We start from the raw sequence: 20,884 nt of genomic DNA on the forward strand, positions 1-20,884 counted from the left end.
GAGCATTTGCACGAGATAAATTCCTTGTGTGTCCTTATCACACTTGGCCAATAAAGAATTCTATTTTCTATTCTATTCTATTTTTATTGTATCCTATATAGGACTATTATTAAGTGTTTGACCTGATGATTCTTGATTCTTGACTCTTGACAAATGTCTCTTTTCTTTTATGTGCACTGAGAGCATTTGCACCAAGACAAATTCCTTGTGGGTCCAATCACCCTTGGCCAATAAAAGAATTCCATTCTATCCTATTCTTATTCTTATTCTATCCTTTATTCTAATGTCTGCTCTATTCTATTCTATCGTTTCCGAGCGGGAACTTCAGATCCTGCCTGTTCTCCTCGCTATCACTTACCTCCCAAGAAAACTTCCTGTTGAGTTGCTGTCTGTTTCAAGGCTTCCGCTCCGTGGGGGTGGGAGGGGACAGGGGGAGGCAAGAGCTCGCAGGGTTCCTCCCCTCTGAGGCCTCCCCCCATTCTTCTTTCCTTCCCCAGGAGTTTGAGGACCTGGACGAGATCGTGGCCCGCTACGTCCAGCCCATGGCCTCCTTCGCCCGGGATTTGCTCAGCCACAAATACTACCAAGATTGCAGCGGAGGAGACCGGAAGGTGGGTGGGTGGGTGGGTGGGAAGGTGTGGGCTGGGCAGAATCCCTTCCCGACAAGCATTCCTCTTGGACGTATAATGTCGTTTTATTCAAAGTGAACTTAAAATAGAAACACTAAAAAAATAGATACATAAAAGAGAAATGAAGAAAGGAAAGAGACGGTGTATTAAACCAAAAAGTGCATTAGAAAAAAAACACAAACGCATCAACACACATTGTTTCCTCCAGTCACATACTCCCTCTGGGGGTGTCTGGATATCAACTATAAAACGTGTATACAAAATGACAGTGACGGTGAATTGCGTATCTCAGAGTCGGCTACGCCCAGGCTAATGCCGGAATGTTGACTTCCAATAAATCCTTTCTAGTTTTAGGAGTGCGGTTCGAGGCTCATGATTTAATTGGAATAACTGCCAGAATCCCGACACTGGGTAGTGTAATATATTCATCAGTCAGATCCTGGTGAATATATTACGATCCTGCCAGTCTCCCGCCCTTCTTACAAGGGGTCAGCTTGGCCAAAGCGGGCGAGCTGAGCTGCAGCTCTCTCCATCCAGGGCAGGTGGGATTAAAGGGCCTCAGCTGGTAACCTTTTAGGAGGTTTTGGTGGGTCGGAAGTGGAGCTCTCGGTTTCCTTCTGGGTTCGGGCTGTAGCAGATGACCTCAACTCTCCCCTTCTGGAGCTTCTTGGGGTGGAGGGCAGAGCTGGGTCTTCCCACCGCCCAGCTGGGCTGGCATCCAGTCCCAGACCTCAGTCTGGTGTTCCCTGCTGGGTCCACTTCTGTGGGCAGCAGCTGGCGTAACCCTCTTCCACCAAGAAACTTGGGAGTTTTGTGGGCCTTGCTGATGATGGTCATCGCCTTGGACACAGGAAGGAAATTCCGTGGGTCCTGAGGGTGACATCCACACACCCACACACCGGTTGTCAGGATTCCGGCAGTGACCCCCCATTTAAATCCTGAGTCTCGAGCCAAACTTCCAAAACTTCCAAAGGATTTATTGGGAGTTGACATGTCGGCATTGCCTGGGTGTAGCCGACTCTGAGACACATCATTCACTGTCACCCTTGACCCTAGTTCTCCCCCCCACACACCTCTTGGGTGTATCCTAATTCATATCCTCCAATGGGACACGTCCATAGCCCAGAGTCATCCATCAGGCTCTCCAGTTAGAATTTTGCGCACAGCAGAAACTTCAGTCGCCTAGTTACTATCTTTGAGAAAACATTTATGGAATGCACTTTTGATTTCCAAGCTGCCGCACTGCTCCCCCCCCTCCCTTTCTGTTATGGCCACTCCGAAAAGACCCCGGCGACATTTGATGAGTTGACGTTGGTCTTTTGCACGGGGCGCCCTGAGGGCTCCCAGGGAGGGCAGAGCCTCCTCGGTTCAGGGCAATGCCGACCACCGTCTCGTCTTCTCCTCAGAAACTGGAGGAGCTGCTGGTGAAAACCAAGAAGGAGAAGCCCACCTTCATCCCCTACTTCATCTGCTCCTGCAAGGACCTTCCGGGCAAGTTCCTGCTGGGCTACCAGCCGCGAGGGAAGCCAAGGTGGGCCTGGCCCCCCCCACCCCCACCCCCTCCGGGCCAGGCAGTCCGGCTCGGCCCCGTGGCCTTTTCAGTGGGGTCTCCGGGGCTGACCCCAGGGCCTCTTGCAGGCAGAGTGGAGGCCCTGCTGGTGAGGGAAGCCCCTTCCCCAGGCCCCCTTTCCCCCCTCCCCACCAAGGCTGGTCACAGGCCGACTTCCTCTCTCTCGGGAGCTGTGGGGCCACACCTGACACGTGGTATCCCATGCCTGCCCCCCACCCTCCAGTCTCTGCCTTTCTGGCTCCTGCTGCTTCTGGCAAGCCTGAATCAGAAGGGGGGCCAGGTGGGTGTCCCACTCTCCCCCCCCCCACAAGACTGGCCCGGCGGTCCGTGCTGGCCAGAGTTGCTACAAAATTCTCTTGCCACAGGATCGAGTATGTGACGGTGACGCCAGAGGGATTCCGCTATCGCAACCACGTCTTCCCCACCGTCAACGGCCTTTTCCGGTGGTTCAAGGATCACTACCAGGACCCTGTGCCAGGTAAGGCCCCGGTGCACTCGACTGCCCCCACCACCACCCAGGGTCCCCCACGCAAAGGCTGTGGCCCCTCTTGAGCGGCTGAATCCAAACTGGATGAAGGCCGGGCGGCCCCTTCCCTGCCTCTGCCTGGAGGGATGGTTTCATTTATTTGATTGATTGATTGATTGATTGACTGATTTCAATAGCTGTCCATCTCAGCAAACGACGCCTTTCCTGCCTTTGCCTGGAATTATGTTATTTTTTTTTCCATTTATGATTTGATTTGATTTGATTTGATTTCCTGCCCATCTCAACAACCAATTCCGGGCAGCTCACAATTCAAAAACATATAATATCCTTACAAAAGCATTTTAAAGCAGTAAAAGCAATAAAGATCATTTTTTTTAAAAAAAGTCATTAAAACGTCTAATTTGGGCCCCCGCGGAGCAAGTCCACAATATAGGCCAGGAATGGGGCCCTTGGGGCCTGTCCCACTCCAGGCTCCGAAGCACAGCCCGGCCTTTAAAGCTTTGTGGAAGGCTAACAGGGGGGCTGATGCTTCTCTGCTCTGGCCTTGAACAGGGCAGTGGGGGGGGGGGGCCTGGTCCCCCACCCAGGAGTTGTCCCTCTTGAAAGGGCCCGCCGGGGCCTCTGAGTTCCAGGGGCCACGGCTAAGACCAAGCAGCGTTCCAGAATTGGAGGGGTTTTCACGAAGATGATGGCGGCGATGTTATTCCTGGCCTGCCCAGAAGACTACAAAGCCCAGAGGCCTCATCCCTGGTGGTCCACTTCCTGCACAGCTGAGCGAGAAAACAGCCCCCCCCCTTCAAACCTGCCTGCAGCTCAGGGCCCCCCCCTCCCTTTCTCCCCTCGGGCCAGTCCAGCCAGAGAGAGAATCTCCACCAGCTTCCTGAAACTCCGCCCTGTTTCTCACCTGGCCGTTCCTCCCTCTCTTCTCCCCTCCCTGCCCAGGTGTCAGCCCCCCAGCACCGCACCCCCCTCCCACCGCCAGCAGCAGCCGCACTCTGCAGAGGCCCCCGTCGCCCCCCCTCCTCTTCAAGGAACCGGGGCCCCTAACCGGGGCCCCAACCAGTCAGCGACCGGCGATCGTGGAACAAATCCTACCGGGCCGCTGGTTTGGGTCGCCTCTTGTTTTTGACAGAGTGCTCCCGTGGCTTCTGGACGCCCTCCCAAATACCAAGCGCATAAAGAGGAAACGGGTGGGGCCACTGTCCTAACCGCCTTTCTCCCTCTGTCCCGGCAGACCTGACCCGAGCCGTCAACACCTTGCCGCAAAACATGACCTCTCAGATGTTCAGCGCCATCGCTGCCGTGACGGGGCAGGGGCAAAACGCCAACGCCACCCCTGCGCAGTGGGCTTCCAGTCAGTACGGCTATGGGGGCAGCGGCGGGGGCAGCAGCGCATATCACGTGAGTGGGCGGAAGGGCTCCGGGCCCCACCCGAGTCCCCCGGCAGTGCCCCACCTCAGCTGGGCAGCAGGACGAGTCTTCGTGTTCCTAGAGACCGTCTGTGGGAATCCTCCAGTCATCCGGGTCATGGTTGTCTCAAAGGTGCTTTTTTTTTTTTTTCAAGAGGCAGAGGCACTTCCTGTTTTTTTTCTTTGAAGACATTTCACTTCTCTCTCGAGAAGCTGCTTCTGCTCGGACCAGGTGGTGGGACTGAAGGGAAGGATTTATCCTCCTCGCAGACAAAGCTGGTCGTTTGCATCCTTTTAAGGAGCCGTTGAGGCCACCTGGAGGCTTCGGCTGTGTCCTCAGGGTCACCTGAGTAGTGAAAATGGATGTGGAGCCGCCTCGGAACGGCTGGAAGTTGTTGAAACTGTTGCCAACAGACCCAAGGAGGCTCCACCCCCATTTGCACGACTCCAAGTGGCCTCAAGGACCCCCTCAAAGGATGCAAATGACCAGCTGTCTGCAAGGAGGATAAATCCTCCCCTTCAGTCCCACCATCCACAGTCGGAGCGGAAGAAGCTTCTTGGAGGAGAAGCAAAACGCCTTCAAAGAAAAACTAGAAAGTCCAGTTGCCTCTTGTGGGGGGGAAAAAGCACCTTTGGGATCCCCAGAGACCCCTTGCCCAATCCTGCCTCACTCGGTGCCCGGCTGGGAAGAGCAGAGGGACTCAGGGCTGCCTCCGTCACCCGACTGCTTTGAACATGGGCAGGAGAGGAGGGGAGGGGTGCAGGGGTCTGTTTTCCTATGGGGGGGTGGAGAAGCCGCCAGGGAAGGAGCCTCCTGCAGGGAAGCATGGGCTGTGTTGGCAGCCGGAGGGGCTCAGCAGTCACCCGGCCAGCAGGAGCTGAGACAAGGCGGCATCCATGCTGGCCAATTTTGTGTTGAGTGCCAGGAATTCTCTGCCCGGCGTGGACTTGGCTTCACCGGAGACGGTCACTATTTCCCAGGGGAAACTCAGGGTCAAAGCTGTCCATGTACTGCTGCGTGATCAAGGAGTTTTCGTCGCGTCTTCGTAGCTGGTGTGCCATGGATGTGGTTTATAACAGAATAACAGAGTTGGAAAGGCACCTTGGAGGTCTTCTAGTCCAGCCCCCTGCTCAAGCAGGAGACCCCCCCATACCATTTCAGACAAGGGCTTGTCCAGCCTCTTCTTGAAAGTCTCCGGGGTTGGCGCCCCCACAGCAGCCAAAGGGGGGCAGGGGCTCACCAGTCACCCTGCCAGCAAGAGAGAGCCCAGAGAAGGCAATGCCCATGCTGCACAGCCAGCAGGCACTGGGCGTGCCTGAATGGGAGAGGGGGGAGGGGTCCTTCCTTGCTCACCAAAAACCCCGGGTGTGGCTGGGAAGGTCAGTCCCCAGCCCGGAGGGAGAATTGAGCATTCACACACAACACCCGGATGGATTCATCTGCACATTTGCACAAGAGATGGAACCTCAACTAGCTCTCTAGACTGGCTAGTCTGGAGAAAAGAAGGACCGGGGGGGGTGGGTGGGGGCCATGATAGCGGCATTCCGGTATTTGGGGGCTGCCACAAGGAAGAGGGGTGGGTCCAGCTGTTTTACAAAGCATCCGAAGGCCGGACAAGGGACAACGGATGGAAACTGACCAAGGAGAGAAGCAACCTGGAACGAAGGAGAAACCTAACAGTGAGAACAATGAACCACTGGAACGGCTTGCCACTAGAAGTTGTAAATGCTCCAACACTGGAGGCTTTTAAGAAGAGCTTAAAAGCTCTTCTTAAATGAAGCTATTGGCTTAATAGCCGCCACTCTAGCAAGGTTGAGGTTAGACTAAATGATACAATGAGGATCCTAAGTGGCTGCATAAAATGTACTCCAACTTGCTGGCTCCCCGTCCTGAGCCACGTTGCACCCCCAGCCCTATGAAGGCCGGAAGCCTCAGCGAAGGGAGGCTTGCAGCGAAGGCCACAAAACGAGAAGGCCACTCCTTCCTCTGCACACTGATCTTCCTCATCATTCAGTGGGCAGGCTTAAATCCAGGAAGCCCCCTCTGGCCCTCACTCAACGGCTGTGCAACAACTTCAACATCAACACACGGTGGAAAACCCAATGAGCTGCTCAACGTCCAGCTACAGGCAGCTACATAGATGACCCTCCACGCGACAGGTGCCAGGTTTTGACCTTCCTTGCCTGTATGGGTCAACTCTGAACAGCACCCAACCTGGGGTCTGTCAGGACTCCCTGTTTAAGTGGGGTCTTGTCTCTGCCCCTCCGTGTGACTGGGGTGCTCCTCAAAGAAAATACCCATCCCATTGTTCTGACCAAAAACTTCTGAGACCGTAATTACGCACACGCTTATTTTAAAAACAAGTCTTGTTTTATTGCAATGCTGGGAACTATTTTAATTCCCAGCTGGTAATGAATCTCAAACAGTTCCTCGAGATAAGCACCCACCTTTCTTCCCTGTGAAGTGCTGCCAAGAAGAGAAGGGTCGCATGAACTAGAAAAAAACAACCGAAATACACAGAGCTTCAAGGATGACTCGAAACCAATCGAACGACTTTGCTTCCTGCAAAGGTTTCTCTACCTTTGCCTGTCCTTTATCCCTTAGGGGAGGGGCAGTCACCTCCCAGCCTTCCTCCCAAGTCACCCCTTTTGTCTCAGCTGCTTTCACCTCCTAGCAGCTCTGCGCAGCCGCGCACTGGGAACAGGCTCCCCAGGGTCCTCTTCCTCGCGGCGGCCAGGCTCCAGAGGCAGCCCCCCACTCCCAGGTGGCCCCACCCCTGCATCGGACACGGGACTCTAGTCCAAGTCCTCTCCAGACTCCCGGATTGGTCGCCGTTCTTCCCCGCTGCCTGATTCCGCTGCCGGCTGCACCGGCTGCCGGCCAAGCACCACACCCCTGGTGTCCGAGTGTCCATCCAGAGCTTACGCCCAACGCCTGCTCTTTTCAACCTAGGCCACCCTGGCCTTGAATGGGTGGGTGGACGTGAACATTTGAAGCACTCTGGAGTCCAGGAATTTGACGTACGCTAAGTAAATCAACTGAAGAAGAGACGGGACGGCCCCTTGTCTGGAAGGGTACAGGTGGGCCTTGACTTACGAGTTCATTTAGTGACCATTCGAAGTTACAACAGCACCGACAGAAAGGACTCAGCGGCCCTTCTCCACACTTAACAATCCTTTTGCCGCCTCCCCAGAGTCACCTGATCCGCATTCAGCTGCTGACTCATATTTATGGCGGGGGGGGGTCCCTCGAATCCCCTTTTGGGACCTTCCGGCCAGGAAAATCTGCGGAGGAGGGGAGCCGGATTCGTTTCCCCCACCACGTTGCTCACTCGGCTGTTGCGGTGATTCGCTTAACAACTGGCGAGAAAAGTCATAAAAATGGGGCGAAAGAGACGCCTCGCTTAACAACAGAAACGTTGGGCTCCGTTGGGGGTTGCAAGTCGAGGATTGGGTTTCCTGCCTGAGCAAGTGGGGGGGGGGTTGAGTTCACCGCCACCATTGAACCCAGAAGTTTCCACGGCGGAGTAAGACGGCGAGTTGTGGTTAAGCAACTTGGCACCCCATTTTATGGCCGTTTCACTGGTGCCGCTAAACAGATCGCCGCAGTCAAGTGAACCCAGCTCCCCCATTGGATTCTCCTGTTGGATGGTCACAAAAGGGATCACTGCAAATGTCACAAGTGACAAGTCGGTTGCTGAGCGCCTGTATTTTGATCGCGGGGACGCTGCCACGGTTTGTAAGGGTGGAAAACGGTCGTTAGTCACTTCTTCCAGTGCCGTTGTGACTTTGAATGGTCACCAAACAAATGGTCGTAAGTCGAGGACTACCTGTATAGGAGGAGGTAAGGGTTTTTTTCTCCGCCGACGGTGCCCCTGACTTGTGACGTGTCTCTCTTTGGGCTTACAGGTCTTCACCACGCCCGCCCAGCAGCCGGTGGCCACCCCTCTGCTGACACCCAGCTACTCCTACACCACCCCCAGCCAGCCCATCACCACCCCCCAGTACCACCAGCTCCAGGCCAGCACCACCCCCCAGTCCACCCAGTCGCAGCCGCCGTCGCAGCCTTCCTCCAGCAACGCCGGGCAACGGCAGCCGCCAAAGTAAGCGGGGGGTTAGGGGGCAGGCTGGGGCTCCGGTTTTCCCAGGTGTTGCTCGGCAGGACCCCATGCAAGGCTCCCTCGTGCTGGCCGGCTGCCTCTCCAAGCAGCCCCCGGAGGCCAGCCCTGGCCGGGAGAACGGGGAGGGGGCAGCCGGGGGAGGGGAGGCGCCTCTCCTCCTGGGGGCTGGGAAAGGGGGTCCGTGGGTCACGTCCCATTTTAAGGAGAGTCTCAATCCTCCAGGTGGTTGGTGGTGGTTGGTTTTCTTGGGGGTTTTTATTTTGTTTTCTTTTGCTTCTCACCCAAGAAGCTTCTTTAGTTCTTCAGGGGGGAAGGGAGGATAGGTAGGAGAGAGAGAGAGAGAAGGAAGGAAAGGTAGGTAGGTAGGTAGATAGATAGATGATTGATAGAGATAGACATGGATAGATGGATGGATGGATGGATTGATAGATATAAATGGATAAATAGAAATAGAGATATAGATGGATAGATATAAAGAGAGAATGAGGGATCGATGGATGGGTAGGTAGGTAGGTAGATAGATACTCAGGCCAGATGGAGGGGAGATATGGAGATAGATATAGATATATAAATAGATAGATAGGTGGAAGGAAAGAAGGTAACAGGAAGGGAGGGAAGAGAAAGGACAGAAATGAAAGTGAAGCGGTAGAAAAAGAAAGGAAGAAAGAAAAAGAAAGATGCTCAGGCCAGATGTGTGGGAGATATAGACATACATACATACATACATACATACATACATACATACATACATATATGGATATGGATCTCTGGTTATTCGGGTTTTCTCCGCATAAGATTGGAAGTATCTAGGCAACGTTGCCTAGATACTTCCAATCTTATGCGGGAGAAAACCCGAATAACTAAAGATCCACATACAAATACCAGCGAGAACCTCAGAAAACATATGTGTGTGTGTGTGTGTGTGTGTGTTATATATACATATGTATATATTATATGTGTGTGTGTGTGTGTATATGAAAATCTACAAATATATATATATATATATATATGTGTGTATATATGTATACACACACACAGACACATAAATGGATGGGTGGGAAGGAAGGAAGGAAGGAACTCTTGAAGAACTGAAGCTTCTTGGATGAGAAGTGAAACCTTTTCAAGGGAAAAAAGACCGCCAGCCAGTCTTGTGGCTTTTTGGGAAAAACAGTTTGGGATCCCATTCTCAGGAACAAAGATTTCTTTTCTTTTACTGTTGTTGTTTTGAGGCGTTGATGGAGTCAGCTGAGGGGCTCAGGCTATCTTTAAAGTTATTTTAATCCCTTAACCGGATGCCTTTCCCTCACCACACCCTCGGACGGCCTTTGCTGCCTTGCTGGGTCTGCCCTGAATTTAGGAGCCGGGACCAGCAGCCCCCCACCACCTACAGGCGGCCCCCGTGCCCAGAAAGGGGAATCTCTCTAGGTCCCCGGTGCTCCCTGAGCTGGGCTGGTTTTTTGCAGGCGTTTCATGACCCAACTAGGGAACATCTTCAGTGCTAGCAGGGAGCGAGGCTTCCTTTCCGTTTAGGTCCTATTGGCTTATCCTGTCAGGGTTCATGAATGCCAGTTTTCTTCCTGTTTGTCTTACGTACCCAGTTTCCCCCAAAATAAGACCCTGTCTTACCATTTTTTGCCACCAAAAAAGGCACCAGGCCTTATTTTCAAGGTATGTCCTCCACTGACTAACCTCACTTGCGTGTGTCTAATATATCTATATATATATTTGCCACCAAAAAAAGGCACCAGGCCTTATTTTCGGAGGACGTAGCATCCACTGACTAACCTCACTTGTGCGTGTGTCGCCCCCGGCCTCCTTTGCGTTTTTCAGAGGCCTTCAGGAACTTCTTCCTCTGTGGCCAGCAAGGCTTCCTGGAGGCCTCTGCAGCCGGTAACAGAGCTCTGGATCGATCCTGAGCTTGGCTCTCCGCTCCAGGGGCCTTCAGGAAAGCCTGGCCAGCTGCAGAAGACACGTCCAGGGCCTGGCTACAACTGTCCAAAGGGAAATAGTAGGGTGGCTCCACCACCACCCATCCCCACCCGAGCTTCATTTCGACCTGTCCACTCTGCAGTGGGCGGGATTTTAATTAGGGCTTATATTGGGCACAGGTGTTAAAAATCAAGCTAGGGCTTACTTTCAGGGTAGGTGGTATTTTGAGAGAAATGGGGTAGTGGCCGTGGGTGCTAAGAGCAGGGGTGTCCAAGCTGCCCTGGTCTTCAAGTGCCCGAGGTTGGACAGCCCTGCCACCGGAATGGCCCACCCATAGGACGCAGCTGCAGGGACCCATGCCCCCCCCCCGCCTCCTCCTCCTCATCGCCGTCCCCCGTTTCCCCTGCAGGTCCACGTCCCACGCGCCCATCGACTGGGGCAAGATGGCCGAACAGTGGCTGCAGGAGAAGGAGGCCGAGCGCCGGAAGCAGAAGCAGCGGCTGACCCCTCGCCCCTCGCCCAGCCCCATGATCGAGAGCACGCCCATGTCCGTGGCCGGCGACGCCACCCCGCTCCTGGACGAGATGGACCGGTAGTCGCCCCGCAAGGAGCAGCGCCCGACGACGCCTCCGGGGCTCCGCCCCCCTCCCTCCTCTTGCTCAGCCACCTCACTCCGTCGTCTTTCATTCGCCTCGCCCCCGCCTGGCGGGAAAGAAAGTGCGCCGGGGACGCCCAGCAGCGCCCTCCGCAGGCACCGGAGACTCAAAAGAAGCCGCGGGATTGCCGCGGCTCTAGGACCCGTTGAGGCCTTTGGCTGTTGCTGCGTCCCCCGTGCCTGGTTTGTTTTTGGCCCTCCGGTCCCCCCTTTGCCAGGACCGGTGACGCCGAAGCAGAAGGGCCAGGCCAGGAGTGACAGGAGGAGGCCTGGCGTCAAACTCAAGAGACTGGACGTGCCTGTCCATCTCCTCTCCCTCCCTCCCTCCCTCCCTCTTTCTTTCTCCCCCTCTCTCCTCTCCTCTCTTTCGCTCTCGCTCCTCCTCCGTGCGCCAGTGGCCGTGTCGAAGTTGGGGCCGCTTTGCTGCCTGGGCCTCCGCCCTCCGCTGCTGGGGCGTCCCTCCTGGGGGGCTTCTGCGGGACCGTATTTATTCAGTTGTGCCGGTGAAAAAAGTTTTAAAAGGGAGGGGAAGGAAAAGCTTGCAAGCAGGAAACACACACACACCCCCGTCGATGATGGCCGCCTTTGTGAAGCAGGAACGGAGCCTCCGTGGCAGCGGCTGGAATGCCAAACAGCGTCCCCTCCCCATTCTCCCCTCCCCCCACATGTCCCCTCCCAACAGCAAAAGGAATAAATGGTGTTTCTACGGATTCCTCCTCTTCCTCCTCCTCCTCTTCCTCCTCTTCCTCCTCCTCCTAGCCGTAAAGAGGAGGAGCTGAGATGCCAGCCTGGCAGACTCGGCCTCCTCCAGCCAGCCGAGGGGCCCTTCGAGGGAGTCGGCTGTGGTAGGAGCAGCCGGTCTCCTGGGGGGAGCCGGGGGGGGGCTTCCTCTGGGCAGGGAGCTGTGCCCGTTGTGGGCAGGCTGTGGGCTCACTGGGGGGCTGGGCGTTTGGGGGGCTGGCAGAGGCCTGGGTGCTGCGGGGGCTTCTCGGTCCCTCCTTGCAGTGGGCTCCCGTCCAGGGCTCCCCTCCCTCCCTCCCCGATTGGCCCGAATCGCCCACCCGGTCTCCCCCTCGCACGGGGGGGCAGGCTCAAGGCCCACGGGGTGCCTAGATCTGGCCTGCAGAAGGGAGAGGAGAGGGAGAGAAGAAGAAGAAGAAGGGAAGGTGGGAAGAGAAGAAGGAAGGGAAAAGAAGGAAGGGGATGATAAGGAGAGTGGGGGGGCTCTGAGGAAGTCCTGCCTTAGCCTTTGGCCACCCCAGGTGCCCCCCACACACACACAAGTGGCATTGAGCTGGCCACATGCAACCCCCCGACCACAACCCCCAGCTCAAACCCCACCCGGATGCAGCCCTCAACGAAATCGAGTTGGACAGCCCTTCCCAAGGGCAGGAGGCAGGGAGGTGTGGCCGGCTGCTACGCCCCATGCACTGGTCTGGACTGGGAGCTGGTGGCTGGGGCCACGTTCCTCGGGGGGCAAGGCAGACGTAGCAGGGGCCAAGCAGGTGGTGTTGCGGGGGGGCAGATTCTGATTTCTCCTTGCAGCGAAGATGGGGAGTCGGGGACCCTTCCCTGCTGAGGGGAAAGACCAGCTCCCCCTCTTCCCCCCAGTCTTTTTCCTCCCTGGACGGCAGGTCCCGGGGGTGGGGGGAAAGGGTTCAGTAGGGCTGCTTCAACTCCAAAGATTCTCCTCTGCTTGTTTCACCTGCCAGGAAAAGGCAGTGGGGGAAACAGTGCATTCCTTGAATGCTTCCATGGCAGCCAAAGCTGTTGGCGCGCAAGATGATTACCGGGGAGCATGACTGATGCCTCTTGGCTATGGACGGGTCCCATTGGAGACTATACATCCAGGGGGTGGGGGAAGACCACGGTCAAGGGGGAAGTGAAGGATGGGTCTTAGAGTCGGCTGCACCCACGAAACACCAACGTGGCCACTTCTGATCAATCAATGTTCTTTTCTCGGAGATGTGGCTAAAGACTTGGGGTGGGTTTGTTGGCGTCCCGGCAGCCAGCTGATCCTAAAATGCTGCTGTTCCCCCCTGAGTGAAGCCCCCACCCCAACCCCTGGGGAGGAGCACAGCCGTGCCCACCCTCCCGACTTCCCAGGTCCCGGAGGGCGAGGGCTGGGACGGCCGCCTCCTGTGCCAGCGAGCTGGAGAGAGGCGGGGACTGTGGGGAGGGCCAGTAGCCATTTCCAGGGGGGGACAAAGCCTCCCCCAGCCGGTGGGGAGCCAAGGGGCTGGTTTCCTGGGGCTCAGACCCCCAAGTAGGTTGGGCAGAGGCCTGGCACACGGACCCGGAAGGCAGAGGGCAGAATTCAAGGTATTCCTGGCATCCCGCTTGCCGTGTCCTGATTTCACAACTCCTTGGTGTGTCCTCTCTGGCCAGCCCTCCCCCTCTTTCCCTCCCCCCAATTTTACTTCCGAGAATCTGGAGGCGGCCTTGGCTTTCGAAAGGCAACACATCAGCCCGGCCAGTCTAGCCGGAGTCAGCCGTGAACAAACATCTGGGGAGATGGGATTGGGAAAACAGTGGAACCAGAACCCCACTTGAGGGGAGGGGGGGGGCAGGGGGAAAGGGAGGACCCTAAAAGATGGAGACGAGCGGGGGGTGGGTGGGAGACCCCAGGGGGGTGAGTCCCTTCCCCCTCCCCCCCAAAAAAGGGTTTCTGGCAAGGTGGTGGGGTTAAAAGGGGCAGCTGCCTCCAAAGAAGCTAGGTGGGGGCTGACCCCCTCAAGACCTCCCCAAGCAACTCCCGGGCCTTATTATGGGGTCTGTCGGGAGCCAAGTAATGGAGGGGGGGGCGGTTTCCTGTGTCCCAGCTGGCCCACTGACCTCTCCAGGGGAGATGCCCCTCCCCCACCCCAGACCAAAAGGATTTTGGAAAACAGACGGGATGGAGGGCGCCAGTGCATAGTTAAATCCGCTTTTATTCCTTCTCCATCAAGGCCAACCAAGCAGGTCTGGCCTTTTGCATCGGGCCTCCTGCTCAAACGGGGTTGGACTAGAAGACCTCCAAGGTCCCTTCCGGCTCTCTTGTCTACAGAGATTCTCCAGGTCTCCCGGTCGTCCCAAAGGGGCTTTTCCCACAAGGCAACTTTTGGACTTTCTTGGCACTTTTTTTTCCCTCCCCTTGACAACATTTCACTTCTCAGCCAAGAAGCTTCCTCAGTTCGCGAATAAGCTTCTTCCTGAACCGAGGAAGCTTCTTGGCTGAGAAGCGAAATGTTGTCAAGGGGAGGGGAAAAAAAGTGCCAAGAAAGTCCAAACGTTGGGAAAAGCCCCTTTGGGACGGGAGTCTCTCTTCTTTCTGTCATTCCCATTTCAGTCGCAGGGCCCTTCTGCCCAAAAAATTTTTTTGGGGGGGGCTTTGCTCCTCCTTTACGCTGCCCCCCCTCCCTCCTCCAAGTCTCTGCCAGGCACGGAGAGCTTCTGACGTCGTGGCGAGCTTTCCTCTTCCTTCTGCAGCTTCCTCCTCCTCTTCCTCCTCCCCTCTTCCTCTTCCTCACCCCGGACGGGCCGGCGGTGGGGTGGCCCTTTGGCGGGACCGTCTGCATGCTCTCAGGCAGACCAGCAGCAGCAGCAGCAGCAGCATCCAGCTGGCTCCCCCCTCGGCCAGGCTCGTCACTCAAGATGGCATTGAAAGAGTCCCCCTGTCCCATGCGGGGGGCCTGGGCACCCCCTTCCCCAGTCCCTGCACAGCCGGCTGCTTGCGGGGGATCCCTCCCCAGTGGGGGCTGCTGGTGGGCGAGGGGGGTGCGCGCCTTGTCCCGGGGGCCTTTTTTCTTCCTTTGCTTCTTCGCCCCCTTCCCCTTCTGGCCTCGGCCTCCCGCCTTCCCTTGGCCCTTCCGGAGCCTTGGGGGCAAGGGGCTCGCCCTGGCCTGGCTGGGCTGCCAGGTGGGAGGAGGGGGAGAGGTCCCCCAGGGTCGGAAGGGGGTCTGGGGGGGCAGAATGGTGGTGGTGGTGGTGGAAGAGGCCGGTTGGGGCTGGCGGGTGGCGAGGACGTCGATGCGCTCTCCTCCGTAGTCAAACATCACCGGCTCCTTCAGAACCGCCACGGCCGTCCGGCTGTAGTTCCTGCACCTAGGAAGGAAACAGCCGGGTAGCGGTGGGGTCCTTTGCAAAGGGGGAGGAGGAGGGAAACGCAAGAGGGGGAGCCAGGATACAGGGGGGCTTTAAAGCGGGGGGGGGGGCGGGTCCAACCTTGCAACTTTCAGGCTTGTGCACTTCCAACTCCCAGAATTCCCCAGCCAGCAGAGCTCCTGTGACTCTGGGATTCTGGGAGTTGAAGTCTTCGAGTTGCCAAGATTGGACGCTGCTGCTTTAAAGCAACAGATCCGATTCCATTTCTTGTCCTTGGTTCCCTGCTGACCCACAGCACCGCCAATGCTGGGTCGGCCGCCCAGAACAGGGAGCCCTTGACTTACAACCACCTGTTCAGTGACTCGAGTTGCAACCGCACCGAAAAAAAGTGACTTAGCCCTGTTTTTCACGCTGAACAGCCGTCGTGACTCTTGAATTGGTCTCACAGTTGTGACCATCGTTGCAATGTCCTGGGGTGGGGGTGGAGGGGTTCCCGGGATCCCCTTCCGACAACCAAAGGAAGCCAGATCCACTTCACGACCGTGTGACTCACTTCACGACTGCAGCGACTCACTTAATGACCGTGGCAAGGACGGTCGTGAATGGGGCAAAACTCCCTTCACTTTCCTTAAGCGATGGAAAATTTGGTTGTGTAAGTCGAGGATCGCCTGGAGCCTTCCACACCCCCTTTTTAACAGCATAACCAAGTCAGAAGGGACCTTGGAGGTCATCCAGTCCAACCCCCCCTGCTTCCAAGGCAGGAAACCCAATCGCATTTCAGACAAAATGTCCGTGCTGGTGGCTAGGGGTGGGGCATTGGCTTCTGCAGAGGAGACCTGGGGTGGAGTGGGGGCCAAGGGGGGGCGGGAGACCCCCCACTCACCAGACATAGAGGTAAGTTTCCACGCAGGCTTCCTGGTAGACCAGCTCAAAACACGGCACCTGGATGATGTTGAAGAAGGCCTGTCCCACCACGCGGGAAGCGGTGTTGTTCACGGCGCTCAGACAGTCTTTCAGCCTGGAAGAGACCCGGCAGGAGGGGGGTGCATTGTGGGGGGTCTCCTCCTGGAACGGACTCGACACCCAGCATGCACTGCGGTGCCATTCCCACGCTCCCGAGGCCTTCCGCGAAAGCCTCCATTCAGACGACAGATTGGCAGGCGGGTTTCGGGGTGGGGGGAGGAGGGAGGGGATTGGTGCCTTCTTTTATTAGCCCAAAGAAGGCTGGCAAATTTGAGCGTTTACACCAAGGGTGTGGCCCTTTAAGGCTTGTGGACTCCAACTCCCAGAATTCCCCAGCCAGCAACGCTGGCTGGGGAATTCTGGGAGTTGAAGTCCGCAGGTCTTAAAAATGACCCAAGATGGATGCCCCTGGTTTTACTCTTTGCCATTGTTGGCCCCTCCCTTGAAGCAGGCCATTGCAACAGAGCTGAGCGTGGATGGGCTTCGGAGTCACCTCACCTGCCCTTTGATTGGTGGCCTTGGGAGCCAAGCCAGGGCCCTCCCAGGCATGCTACTGGGGGCTGGATGGGGGCCTGATTTACAAGGGGTGTGTGCGTGGGGGGGCGGGTGTTTGATATTTGCACCTGGCTATTCCAGGCCAAGGAGCACAGCTGACCTCAGAAACCCTCCAGGGACAGACATGTTCAGCCACCATTCACGGCTTATTGTGCAAGCCCTGTTTTGTCCAGGATCTCAACTCCATACTGCAAGCAAAGAGGGATGATTGAACAGGCCCCAAACCCACCCACCCCTAAAACCACCTTGGGGAAAAGACTTAGGGGGGCCCAACCTAGGATGAGCTCCCAAGGCATCCTGAATCCTGCTTGCAGGCTGACCAGGTTTGCTAAACCATAGTTGAGCTGAAGGGTGGGGGGGGCAAGAACTGGATCAGAGAGTTTGCCTGGTTCAAAGCCAACTTTTGGGTCCCCTCCATCCCTACCTCGTAGCCCCCAGCGATCATGGTTGATTCCCCCCCCCCTCCCCAAACCAACAGGATTGAATCTGGTTATTAGGATGGGAGGCCACAAGGAGATCCCAAGGGTATAGAATCTCCCGGGAAAAGCCCCTCTGTGGTTGAAAGGAAGAGCTGAAGTATGGTGGCCATGGTAACGGTGGGGATGCATCCAGGCATCTTCCCTTTAACCAAGAGGAGGGGAAGGGAGGAATGGAGAGGATTAAGAAGAGGAGAGGAGAGAGATAATAAAAGAATAGAGCTAAGAAAATAGAGGAGAGGAGAGGACAATTACGAGAGAAGAATAGAAATGAGAATATAAAATGAGAAGAGAATTAAGAGAGAATAGAATAAAAAAAGAAGAAAGAAGAGATGGAAGAATAGAATTAAGAAAAAATAAAGAAGAGAAGAAAAGAGAAGGATAGAACTGAGAAGATAATAAGAGAAGACAATTAAGAGAAATAGAGTAGAATTAAGAAAGATAATAGAAGAATAGAATTAAGAAGAAAATAGAGGAGAGGAGAATTAAGAGAGAAGAGAGAAAAATAGAAATAATATAAAACCAGAAGAGAATTAAGAAGAGAGAATAGAATAAACAATCAGAAAGAAGAGATAAAAGAATAGAATTAAGATGAAAATAAAGGAGGAGAGAAAAGAGAAGAACAGAATTGAGAAGATAATAAGAGGATTAAGAGAAATAGAGTAGAATTAAGAAAGATAATAAAAGAAAAGAATTAAGAAAATAGAATTGAGAAGATAATAAAATTTAGAATAGAATAATAATGAGATAGAATAGAATAGAATAGAATAGAATAGAATAAGGAATAAGAATTTAGAATTTAGAATAGAATGGAATAAGGAATAAGAATTAAGACTAGACTAGAATAGAATAGAATAAGGAAAAAAGAATAAAAAATAAAGAAATTGGAATAGAACGGAATACTGTACAATATGATAGAATGTTTTATTTGGCCAAGTGTGATTAGACACACAAGGAATTTGACTCTGGTGTAGAAACTCGCAGTGTACTTGCAAAACAACAGAGAAAACAGTGACACTAAAAGCGAGCAACCAGTAGAAGGGGGAACTAAGAGGTCATAAAAGAATAAATAATATCAACAGCTGTGTTTTTATGGTCTTTTTCATTGCAGAGGGGCGGGGGTGGGGGTTGCTGATTCCTTGGGGGGTCTCTCCTCCCTCCCTCTCCCTCCCCCGCGCTCACCTCCTGTCGCAGTCGCAGTGGCTGATGGTGTGCCAGCGAAGGTTACGGTGGCCGTACTTGTAGGTGAAGGGGTGGATGAGGTGCTGGCAATGGTCGTGTTCCCGGCAACACCTGTCCGTCTCCTGGTGTGCTCCTGCAAGGGGGGGGGGGCAGTGAGGGGGAGTGCTTAGATGGGGTGGGGAGCAGCCCCCCAGGCCTTTCCTCCTCCTGGCCACAATGCCCCTCCCCCAGGCAGCTCCGTTGCTGGCGATAAAAAAATTTATTTATCAAAATGTACAATGCAAAAACACAAAAACGAGGAGAATAATAGGAAAGTAGGAGAAGGGGAAGAAGAGGAAAGAATGCAGGATAAAAGGGAAAAGAAAAGAAGTGACTTCCGGCTCTTTTTGGCCCAAGAAGAATAAAATAATAAGGTGCAACCTCAACCTTTTACTTCTGCACAATATATACGTGGAGTCCTCCACTTATGGCAGTTCTCTTAATGTCCGAAGTTACAATGGCTCCAAAAACGTCCATTTTTCACACCATCGTAGCATTCCCCACGGTCATGTGTATTTACCTTTGAAGGCTTGGCAACTGACTCGTATTTACGATGGTTGCAGCAACCCCGGGGGGGGGGGCATGTCACGTGATCCCCTTTTGCAACCTTTTGACAAACAAGTCAAGGAAGGAAGCCAGATTCACTTAACAATTAGGTTACTAACTTAACAAGCGGTAATGATTCACTTAACAACGGTGGCAAGAAAGATCATGAAATGGGGCAAAATTTACTCAGCAAATGTCTCCCTTAGCAGCATCAATTTCAGACTCCACTGTGGGCATAAGTCGAGGACTCCAGGTCCTAGACATTTATGTAATAACCAAACCTACCTAAGCAGCAAAACCCAAAAATCAACGTTTAATTTTTTTTCCCCCTCCCATCTGGACCACAAAGTCCAGAAACGGTTTCCGGGTGAAACAAAATTCACGGTGTCCTTTTCTTAAATCCAAGCCGACAATTTTGCCACCTCTGAACAACTTCACCAACTCCAGCAGCCTTTCGCCCCTTGTGGGAGTCCGAGAATCCTTCCAGGTTTTGCGCATAGAGCATTTTCAACATCCAAAACTCCCGTTTTTTTTTCCTCTCAAGTTCCTTATCCACACAACACACACACACACACACACACACACACCCTTTTCCCCTTGTTATTAAGATTGTTGGCTGGACTTTATTTATTTTATTTTATTTATCAGGATTTGTCAAACAAAAACGAGAATAAGAGAATAAAAATACAAGGACAGGGACGACAGGCAGGTTAGTGCCCTGGTGTACGGCCCCACTACTAGCCCCTTAAGTATGAAGTAAGGTCCACGGAAGTCCATTTGGGACTGAAATTGGGAAAATCTGTCGTTGAAACAACCAGGTAGGGAATTCCAGATTTTGACAACTATTACAGAAACTGTATTTTTTTACTTTAGAGTTTAGAACGGAGTTTAGACTTTACAGCGCTGCGTGTTTGTGGGTATGTGTGGAGGACAGTAAAGGCAGCCTGTCGCCCCCCCAGAGCAGCCCCTGGCACTTTTTCTCCCCCTCCCCCTTGAAAAACCTGGCTTGTGTGACCTTGATTACAGAGAATCCGAGTTGGAAGGGACCTTCTAGGTCATCTAGTCCAACCCCCCTCCCACCGCCTCATTTCGCAGCAGAGCCCTTCGCTCTGGCCACAACTTCCCACGGTGATTTCCCGAGGGAACTCCCCGCCACAAGAGACCCCTTCGCCTACCCAGTTGCTCGTAATTCTCCGCCATGTCTCCGGCGCCGCACCAGAGGGTCCCCGGGTAGGTGAAGCCTCGCTTGGCCCGCCGACGACCCCCGGCCCAGCTCGCATCCCGCGGCCGCTCCGAGCCGCCCCGGCCGCGCAGCAGCGCCAAAGCCGCCGGGCCGGTTTCCGCGCAGAGCCGCCCGTCGCTGCCCCGGCTGTCCAGGGAGCAGGGAGGCAGGCCGGCTCCGGACACCGCCAGTAGCACCGCCGCCGCCGCCAGCACTGCCAAGCCCATGGTGCGCGGCGCCTGCTGCTGCTCCCTCCTGCCGGCCGCCGGACGACCCTCCTTCAGCACCACCGCGCATAGACAGCGACCGCGGCCCCGCCGCCTTTTGAGGCCCGCCGAGCGGTGGCCTGATTCCAGGGGGGCGGGGGGAGGAGCCGCTGCCGCCCCCCCCCTCCTCCCGTGGGGGGCTGTCCCAGCGCTGGGGGCTTGATGGGCGGCCTTGGTGGCGGCAGGGAACTTTCCCAAAGGTGGAACAGCCAGAGACTTTCCAGGAAAAAGTGGCTCAGGGAAGCCTCCAGGTGCAGCTGCAGTCTACCTGGAACGGCCAGCCAGCAGCCCACGAATCAGCTCAATGCATTCCCATCGTTTCAGGGCCCTTTCCGGGCTCCCGAAGGGGGAGAGCTTCCCTCCCACCGACCTGCCTGGCTTGGGAGAGGTGGGCGCCCCCCCCCCTCAAGGCACTCCGGGCCCATGTGGCTGCTGGCCAGTCCTAAAGCTGTCACAGTGTTTGATCAAACCAGCGTCATCTTTCGGGGGGAGTTTGGCAACGCCTGGACTTGGATCCAGCAAGGTCAGGAGTTGGCAAGGTCCAGATTTGCTAAGGACGGACAGATCTTTTAAGTCCCACAACTCTTCTTCCGACCTCCTGGCCTTCGTTGTAACCAGCCTTGGCACCATCGTGTCTTTGGCTTTGGGGGGGTGGCAAGGCGTTTCCAGCCATTTACACACTTCTAAACAACTGGCATCAGTTTGAAAGCTGTTGGAAACCCGTTGAACACTTTTGAAAACTTTCAAACACT

The 20,884-nt window shown here is 54.9% G+C and overlaps 2 protein-coding genes across 2 annotated transcripts in view; one reads left to right on the top strand and one right to left on the bottom strand.

The window, feature by feature from the left end:
* SUPT6H (SPT6 homolog, histone chaperone and transcription elongation factor) overlaps positions 1 to 11,509 on the top strand; it is a 55,059-nt gene extending 43,550 nt beyond the window's left edge. Inside the window, 6 exon segments of the mRNA XM_087952836.1 lie at positions 498 to 611; positions 2,036 to 2,160; positions 2,565 to 2,737; positions 3,921 to 4,087; positions 8,005 to 8,198; positions 10,555 to 11,509. Coding sequence (XP_087808962.1) covers positions 498 to 611; positions 2,036 to 2,160; positions 2,565 to 2,737; positions 3,921 to 4,087; positions 8,005 to 8,198; positions 10,555 to 10,741 — 960 coding nt within the window. The 3' untranslated portion in view covers positions 10,742 to 11,509.
* Positions 11,510 to 12,458: 949 nt separating this feature from the next.
* On the bottom strand, positions 12,459 to 20,162 carry PROCA1 (protein interacting with cyclin A1). The gene is made up of 5 exons (XM_087952837.1): positions 19,820 to 20,162; positions 18,060 to 18,192; positions 15,767 to 15,901; positions 13,664 to 14,883; positions 12,459 to 12,505 (listed from the first exon to the last, which is right to left on the bottom strand). Exons 1-5 carry the CDS (start codon positions 20,091 to 20,093, stop codon positions 12,459 to 12,461), a joined length of 1,809 nt encoding a protein of 602 aa, XP_087808963.1. The 5' UTR covers positions 20,094 to 20,162.
* Between the last annotated feature and the right edge of the window lie 722 nt (positions 20,163 to 20,884).

The sequence above is a fragment of the Notechis scutatus genome, chromosome 1 (genome assembly GCF_049901735.1).
Source record: "Notechis scutatus isolate UNSWTSFEM ecotype Mainland chromosome 1, rNotScu1.2, whole genome shotgun sequence".
In the NCBI taxonomy this organism is placed as follows: Eukaryota; Metazoa; Chordata; class Lepidosauria; order Squamata; family Elapidae; genus Notechis; species Notechis scutatus.

What these genes read in the sequence shown, in the direction of transcription:
- PROCA1 (XM_087952837.1), bottom strand. Translation starts at nt 20,093, where the DNA reads ATGGGCTTGGCAGTGCTGGCGGCGGCGGCGGTGCTACTGGCGGTGTCC. An exon ending in GGAGAATTACGAGCAACTGG is followed by an intron (nt 18,193 to 19,819) that starts GTAGGCGAAGGG and finishes CCCCCCTTGCAG; the next exon opens with GAGCACACCAGGAGACGGAC. An exon ending in CACTGCGACTGCGACAGGAG is followed by an intron (nt 15,902 to 18,059) that starts GTGAGCGCGGGG and finishes GGTCTCTTCCAG; the next exon opens with GCTGAAAGACTGTCTGAGCG.